Raw genomic sequence first — 8,928 nt, 5'->3', positions numbered from 1 at the left:
AATAATTAATTTCAGCATTTATTAATAAGCACCACTAAGAAAAGAAAAACAATTGACTTAAAACTAAAAATGCATGTAATTACATCAAACAAATTGGACTGGTTTAGTGGCAAAATTATGAGCATTAAAATCTAGTGACTAGGGTTTGAGTCTTGCTATTGTTAATATTTGTAATTTTTACGAGATTCAGTATTAAATTTAGATTAATTGAACAAAGGGAACCGAAATGATTCGGTTTGTATCAGTCGATACTGATTCGGAATGGCCCGACATAGGCCCATATTGCCCGATACATACGAAAAGAAACGGAATACATGAATTTTACATGTTCCGTGATCGATTTCTTATGAAAACCGTACGTATCAATATGAGCCAATACGTTACGATATTTTAAACCTTGCAAATTACAATAATGCCATCTCTCTCTCCTTATAAATTACAAGAATGCCACTCTCTCTCCAACTGAGGGAGACCTCAGCTAGGCATCTCGTCTGCTAAGGAACCTACAATCAAAGGTAGTCGAGTTCGAGCCGAGCCGAGCTCGAACTTCTGAGCTCAAGCTCAAGTCTCTAATTCTAATTGAGCTCAAGCTAGACAATACATCGGCCACTGAGGGAGACCTTGGCTTGGTACCTCAGTCACTGAGGGAGATTTCGGCTTAGCACCTCGACAACTGAGAGAGACCTCAGCTTGACACCTAAGGAAACTTCAGCTCAACACTTCAATAATTGAAGGAGACCTCAATCTAACACCTATTCAAATATAGTTTATGAGCGAACCCCTCCAACGCATGCACCCGTCCGCTAGTCTTATAAGTAAATGCATTTCTGTCGAATGAATAGGACCTAATTAAACAAAAAAAGTTTAAATAGGATCGTTTTTGGGGCTTTAGGTAGGTACCCCAGCAAATCACCTTATGTGTTGTCGTTATATTCATGGTTTTATGGTTACTTGAAATAGCCAAAATTGAATTGTCACTTGCCAACATCATCATTCATCAAGGAATTGTCACTTCAGTGAACGGTGAACCTAGCCGCATTGATGATCCATCCTCATCATCCCCATCCCCTACCTACCTTCACTTCACATCTAATTCTAATCCAATTCACCCACGTTAATTTGTGATTTGTGAATCTCTCTATTCAACCATCCTTCTCTCGGCGATCGGATCGGATCGGATGGGCATTGATCGTGGATACCAATAGAACTTTACCGGTGGGTGACACAGATCATAGGTGCAACCTTTTTTGCTAGACTCTCGACATATGGTATCATCACAATTCACAATTATTATAATATAAAAAATGGAAAAATCTATGCCTATGATAATAGAAGCGAAAGTGAGTGAGGACTGACTACTGAGGAGTGTTTGACGATTCACTTGCGTTTTTTGAGTTGGGTTGGGCCCAGATCCCTTCCATTAAAATTAAAACTTAAGAAGTCGTTCAGTGGGCCTTCAAGTAGCCTAATCGCGTAGGGTAATTGGATTAGGATTCGGGAGAAGACAATTCCAGCTGGATGTGGCTGGCCGACCTTGGACATGGTTCAAGTGGATGTGACACGTGTCCTTTGAATAACACGTGGACATCTTTTCTATTTTTTTGCCATCTACTTCCTACCCAGCACCAGCATTGGCTGTTCGTTGGTATCTTCATTGTCGAATTGGGATCTATTTAACACTTATTTGATTTGAATTGATGCATTCGATTTGACACCAGTCCTACGGTTAGAACAAGCAGGTACCAAATAATTTATATTTAGGTACTGAAGAATTTATGTCTCGTAGATGAGGTTGAGCGTTGTGATCACCATGTAATGACGTCAATTACAAAGATTCCCTTGTAAATACCTCTGAAAAACCTATTGAATTTCACTTTACCATAAATACCTCTGACTTTGTCAGTATATCCACTGAAAATTTCTCTAGGGAAAATATTTCATTAGTATCGTGTACCTGTGCCAATCCAGTTAATCGACCGTCAAGTTACATTTAAAAATTTTATTAATCATCCAAATGTTAATAAAAAATGAATATTCTCAAATCTTTGTTGTTATACTGATTAATGGACGAAATAACGAAAAGTATTAAATTGGCATATATTGAAACTTTGTATACTGAATTATCACATTTTAAAATTTAAGAACTAAGTAGGTCCAAAGTACAGGGTAATAATCGAAAATTTTCCCTTTTTTTCAACTTGATTCATTTTATTGGCAAAAAAAGTTTTCCTTTTAATTCTTGATTCATTTTACTCACATGCACGACTTCATCTCAAAATATAAAATTATTCATTCTTTTTTCTAATAAATTAAAAAAAAAACAAATGAAACCATAAATTTATATCTATCAAAAAAACCTTTACTATTTCTTTAAAACTTTGAATATTGAATTCAACCAAAAGTCTGAAAAGATATATTGGAGCAAATGAACAATCGAGAGGGACTTTAATGTTATAAATAGAAAATTGATCTAATAATAAATCATTCAAATAAATAAGAAAAGGGTGATTTAAAAAATCTTAAACAATTGAATAAAAATGTTTTTATGAAAAATTTGTTGCAAATTGAAAATTTAAAGGATCTTTGTTGTAAATAAAAGCTCATGCTGTATTTATCATTTGCCCATATTACATGAATTGGGATCTACTCCTCACACAAGGTGCCTCACAAACGACCTCACAGATGCATCCCATTGTGTATTGGGAACATCTCCCAAAAATAATAATATATAAGTACAGGAGATATCCCCAATCCACGATAAGATGTATCTGTGAGCACCATGTATAAGGAGTAGATATGATCATTAGGAGTCTTTATATTTTAGCCTAATATTTTTTTAGGCTCTTAGTAAATTGTAAAATCAGATGACATTAACGAGTGCGTGCTAGGCCAGAGCAATGCGCAAGGACTCATCTCAAACTGGCACTGCCATTGACAAGGGTGAAATGGTCATTATATGGTAGAAATTAGGGCAATTCTGGGACATTGATTCATCTCCAATAGGAGACGAAGATGAAAATTGGGAAAAATTTGGATGAATACTCTGTACTTTGGTTCAAGTGACAATTTAATCCCCAAATTTTAAAATGTGAAAATTTAGTATCCGAGCTTTTAAAATGTGACAATTCAGTATCCGGACTTTAATATATGACAATTCAGTACCTACCGATAACCAGTTTATTAATCAGCCATTAAGTGACATTTGAAAAAGTCAAAAATACCCTAACAATGCCATCTAATTCTCTTTATCAACCATCCAAACAATAAAATGAACAATCCCTAGATGGCATTTGAAGAGCATTTTTAACATGTAATGGATTATCACGTTAGATTATTGCATTTTAAAATTTAGGGATCAAATTGTCACTCAATCAAAACTACAAGTACTGATTGGGAATTTTCCCATGAAAATTCGATGTTGATGTTTTTGTTAATAACGGGTTGGTCTTAATCGTATTCACGGTCACGGTTTTCTTTCATTGATTGTTCAGCAAAACAAAACAGACCCAGTAAAAGAAAAACCGAAGTGGGTGTAAAGAGCAGTTGCAGTGATGGAAATAGCTGGATGTTTTGAGAAAGATAAAAAAATTAAAAATTCGCAGGATTTCGGGAGGGAGGAAGGCATAGAGGCTTACTTCCAGCTGTTTCGACCTGTATACGTACACTATACATATGCAATCTTTTGTTTGTAAGGGCTGAGGAGCAGCTTCAGACTCCAGTAGGATTCTCATGCCACAGTTCTTTGTGGTGTAAAGGAAATAGAGGAACACAGAGCAGAGCTTTCACAGAAATTAGGCAATTTTGTAATCCCCCCCCCGCTTTTTTTTTTTTTAAGAAAAATGGGTGCGCCTATTCGTGGTCATTCGTTTTTAGTTTTGTTGTATTCTGCCGTCACACAGTGTAGTTTTTACTTAAGTTGTTCGTAGTCTTTCTGGTGCGAAGAGTTCCGATTCATAGGTGCTCTTTTTTGTAATTTGTGCAGTATAATTTGTTTTTTTCCTTTTTTTTTTCTGATCTGGTTTTTTGTTGTTCAGTTCATAGATGTTGGGTTTAGCTTCTCCAGATTTATAACGATAGTTCCTAACAAGCATTTCAGAAATATTTCCAAGGAAGCTGAGGAAATATTGGAGCTGAATAAAGAGTGTTGATCTTTTTTTTGTTGTTTCCATGTGGAAAGCTTATTCTAGAATGGTGTTGTTCGGTTAAAACTGAGTTTATTTAGTTATTATTATTTTTTTCTGACTTGGATTGTGTGTATTTTAACAACATGGGTTCTTCTCTACAATCCGTCGATGAAGTTGTTGAAGAGATCATGAGGATTCACAGATCCCTACCCACTCGACCTGGTTTAGATGAGGTTGAAGCTGCTAAAGATTTGATCCAGAACGTTGAGAAGGAAGAACAAATGAGGTTGGATGCTATTTCAAAGCAGAGAAAGAGCCCCGAAGTCCCAGAAGAGTTGTTCTTTGTATTGCAAGAGATGCAGAAAAGCTTGGTGTACTTTCAGGGTAAAGAGCAGAAAGGAGAAGCTATGAAATTGCTAGATCTCGAAACCGTTCATATTTTGTTTGATGAATTTATTCAGAGAGCATCGAAATGCCTTACTTCTCCCTCAAATTCTAGCCAAGTGGAATACTCTAATGGTTCCACTTCTGCAATTTCAAGCAATTTTTCTACAAATGGTCTCAAAATTCCGGTCACTTCTGTGGCTTCCTCTGGGTTATTCTCTGAAAAAGAATCGGTAAGAAGTTCTGGTCTGTTTACAAGAGATGACAATTATGTAAAAAAAGCGAAGTCAGTTTTTTATGTTGATGGAGTTGGAGCTGGAGTGACGATCCAATCTCGACCCGAGATTGTTGATTTCTCACTCAAACCTCCAAGCAATTCGGGTAAGTCTGAATTTCTTCTTTGATTTTGGGTTTTCTGTTGTTTTTTCCCTCAATTTCTTTGCTTGAAATGCCTGTATGCCCTATAGTGTATAGATGGGATATATTAAAGGGTTGGGACTTCTTTTATTTTTTTCCTTGAGTTACGTTAAAATGGGTATGCAGAGTTCCGATATTTCAGATATATATGCAATTCTTTATCTGTTTGTTGAAACATGCCATGCATCTTAAAGAATTTGGTCTTTGAGCGTGTTTGATTATAAGGTTCAAATTATTACTATTATGCTTAGCATATCCTTATAATTCTTTTTAACCAATGATTTCTGTAGGTCAAGAGGGTGAGAAACTGAGTTTGATAAAACTAGCCAGTTTAATTGAGGTATCTTCAAAGAAAGGAACACGGGATCTGAACCTACAAAATAAGTTGGTGGATCAAATTGAGTGGTTGCCTGAGTCAATAGGGAAGTTATCGAGTCTGATCAACCTTGATTTATCTGAGAACCGGATTGTAGCACTGCCAGCTACAATTAGAGGTCTCTCTTCCTTAGCAAAACTTGACCTGCATTCTAACGGGATTTCTGAACTACCTGAATCCATTGGAGATCTCTTTAGCTTGGTCTATCTAGATCTGAGGGGAAACCAGCTAACATCTCTACCATTTACATTTGGTAAATTAGCCCGCCTTGAGGAGCTTGACCTGAGCTCAAACAGGTTATCATGGCTTCCAGATTCAATTGGAACCCTTGTCAGCCTGAAGAAGTTGAATTTGGAGACTAATGACATAGGAGAAATCCCACATACTATTGGCCAGTGTACATTCCTCATGGAGCTCCGGGCAGATTACAACCGGCTTAAAGCCTTACCAGAAGCAGTGGGACGGATTGCGTCACTAGAGATTCTGTCTGTCAGGTATAATAACATTAAACAACTGCCTACCACGATGGCATCCTTGTCCAACCTGAAGGAGCTTGATGTCAGTTTCAATGAACTTGAGTCTGTGCCTGAGAGCTTGTGCCTTGTAACCACGCTTGTCAAGATGAATGTAGGAAATAATTTTGCTGACCTGCAGTCTTTACCAAGATCCATTGGGAACCTTGAAATGCTAGAAGAGTTGGATATCAGCAATAATCAGATACATGTCCTTCCCGACTCTTTTGGGATGTTGTCACGGTTACGTGTGCTTCATGCTGAAGAAAATCCTCTAGAAGTTCCACCAAGGCATATAGTAGAAATGGGTGCACAGGTACTGTTTGCTTTTAGTCTTGTGGTTTCACATTGCCACTCATAGTCATAGTTGTTAAGGTATATAGGTGATTCTAGGCAACAGTGGAGTGCTTAGTCGCCTAGGTGATAGAATTTTATAAAATAAGAAAATCAAATTCTAGGTTAGCTCCCTAGTTTTATATAACATTCATCATGCATGTAAATTAAAAAAATAGCAATGCTTTTTATTCATCATCATCATCCACACCTTATCCCAACTATATGGGGTCGACTACATGAGTCCTGTTTCGCCATTCCATTCTGTTTAATGTCATATCCATTATTAAAAATTAAGAGCACTTAAATCATTTCTAACTACCTCAACCCATGTTTTTCTTGGTCTACCCTTAGCCCTTCTAGCCCCTTCAACTTGCAACAAATCATATCTTATGGCCGCTGGTAGTTTTCTATGCAGCAATTCTTTTTATTAACAATACTATAATATAATAAGTATTTAATAGAGAAATTTCATATCAAATTAATGGCAAAAGAAGGCTATAATTTTATATCAAGAAAAGTTTAGATAGAGAGCAAGGAAAAAAAAAAAAAACAAAAACAAGAAGGGGTAAGTTGCTGTTCTATTTAATATAGGAGAGAGAGTGTAGTCCTAGAAAAAGAGAAGAAATATCTTCTATCATTCTCTTTCTTTCTTTTTTCTCTTCTCAAAACCCTAAGATCTTATATATATATATATACATTCTGCTATCTATCTGACCTCATTAGTTTGGACAAAACACATACTAAAAATGTGCAGTCACGGTAATAATATTCTAATAAGGCACTCACACCCACCTTATGATTTTTGTTGCCTAGGGTACCTAATCACCTAGATGGACACCTTGTTGGTATAAGTCAAGGTGTAGGGCTAGGCACCTAGTCGCCTAGGCAATGCCTTGAGAACTGAGGGTCAACTGCTTCTTTCTGATTCCAATCATGGTCTTGTGCTTTCAGGCAGTTGTTCAGTACATGGCTGAACTTGTTGCAAAGAGGGATGTCAAGGCACAACAACTAAAGCAAAAAAAGTCTTGGACCCAATTCTGTTTATTTTCAAGATCTAATAAAAGGAAGCACGATGGTTTGGATTATGTGAAAACATGAAATTTTGGAATCTTCAGAGAAACAGAATGTGACAGTCTGCCAGGTAAGTTCCTTTGAGAATTGCTCTGTCCATCCCACCACTGGCTAATACTTCTAACTTGATAAAGTGTACCTTATCTTACCAATTTTGTATTATTTTGGTTATGTTTATTTATGCATATTGGTGAGGATATAGCATTCTACCACTATGGTCACTTGATCAATTAAGTTTCTTTAGTAATTTTACTAAAGATGAGGCAAATTATAACATACTTAACTCCTCATGCAATCTTGTTGCTCCTTGTTCAAATGCTTATAATGTACTTACTTTCTTGCAGATGAATTCAGATGTTCAGTGGAAACTATGGTGCTTGGTGTGACAAGCTCCTCAGACCATAGAAGCCAAAGGGCTACCTAAATATGGTTATCATCTGTGCTTCTCGTAATGTAGATCACCTCTCATGCTCTCATCTTTTTCTACTTCACCTGTATCTTTACTGTTCTTGAATTTAAAAATGAGATGTACTATTGACTTTAAGCAAAAAAAGAAACCTAAAAAGGAAAAAGGAATGTTGCATTGCATATCCATTATTTTAAGCTATATTTTTTCACCCTGTGCACCATCATATGTTGCTGTCTTTTCTCATAGATTGTGATATTGTTTCCTTTCTCAGGGCTAGCTTGAAGTTTAAATCTGATTAAATGATATTGGCGCCCATGGCCTTAGAACATCCATATGCATTAGGAGAATGCATCTGACAAAAAAGGATGAATCTCCTATCTTGGGAATGAATCATGGCTAGGCAGCTGAACTGCATTGAAGGAGCCCTCATCATTATCACATCAATGGAATGGATAAAAAAACAAAAGTGAAAAATCCTCACATGATAAGCTGCTTCTCCTGAGTCCTGATCATCTAATGGAGCTGATTCAGATGTTTAGTAAGAGCTGAGGACTTTCTTCTTAATGCTCTAGGAGCCAATGTGGTCAGTATAGCTGTGGCTAACACTACAACCAAAACTCTGTAAATTTGTCATGTCAATAAAGGCCTCAGAGTCAGCTTGAAACTCAAAGTTCATAAATCTACATCGTGGCTAATTATTTCAAGCAGAGCTTGACTTTCTGGGTTCATAATGTCAGAAAATCTAGAGACCTGGGATATAATACTTACTGCTGGATCTTCTTGCACAAATTTTAGGAGTTAGGGTTAAGTTTTGAGTGGTATATTTATTTCAGGATGTTGTAATTTCCAGTTAAGTTTTTTGAGGTATTCAGAGGTAAAATTTGACATTGTTGAATTTCCGACCATGCAATCATGTCTCATTTTGATTGTTAAAATATGAATGAATTCCAATTTTGTACTTCGCTTCTCAGTTGATGAGTATGGCTATTTATCTTCCCCAAATTTTAATTTCTAATGTTTTTATGCATGTCCAGATGTACTTATACTATAATATATATTTCACTAAGATTCAATGGGGATTGAGAATAGTATTTTGACGGGTCTCATGTAGGACATACATACCTAATGAATCTCAATTCCCTTCTTTTATTCCCATTCTAGTTCTTATTATTTTTTAATAGATTTCAAGCTGCAACTTGATCAAGATTGATCTATATCTCTGAAACATTGTATCAAGCGTTTGCTTGAGCTTCTATTATAATCCATCCATCCATGAAATATAACACGAGTACATTACCA

At 36.2% G+C, this 8,928-nt stretch overlaps 1 protein-coding gene across 6 annotated transcripts; it reads left to right on the top strand.

Moving 5' to 3' along the window:
* Positions 1-3,409: 3,409 nt before the first annotated feature.
* Positions 3,410-8,587, top strand: LOC148849564 (plant intracellular Ras-group-related LRR protein 4-like). 6 transcript variants are annotated; one of them, XM_088950173.1, is made up of 6 exons: positions 3,493-3,957; positions 4,035-4,889; positions 5,216-6,129; positions 7,101-7,290; positions 7,565-7,649; positions 7,901-8,587. In XM_088950173.1, the coding sequence occupies exons 2-4, from the start codon at positions 4,268-4,270 to the stop codon at positions 7,245-7,247; spliced, it is 1,683 nt and encodes a 560-aa protein (XP_088806299.1). In that variant the 5' UTR covers positions 3,493-3,957; positions 4,035-4,267; the 3' UTR covers positions 7,248-7,290; positions 7,565-7,649; positions 7,901-8,587. The 6 variants fall into 6 exon arrangements, with proteins under 6 accessions (XP_088806294.1, XP_088806295.1, XP_088806299.1 ...); XM_088950172.1 differs by having other exon boundaries at positions 7,565-7,668; XM_088950170.1 differs by having other exon boundaries at positions 7,565-7,673.
* The last annotated feature ends 341 nt before the right edge of the window (positions 8,588-8,928 follow it).

Source organism: Nelumbo lutea, chromosome 6 (assembly GCF_056320005.1).
Source record: "Nelumbo lutea isolate HS-2025 chromosome 6, American lotus-T2T, whole genome shotgun sequence".
Lineage (NCBI taxonomy): Eukaryota > Viridiplantae > Streptophyta > Magnoliopsida > Proteales > Nelumbonaceae > Nelumbo > Nelumbo lutea.
The sequence above is the reverse complement of the archived record's forward strand: the minus strand, read 5'-3'. Positions and strand labels throughout refer to the sequence as shown.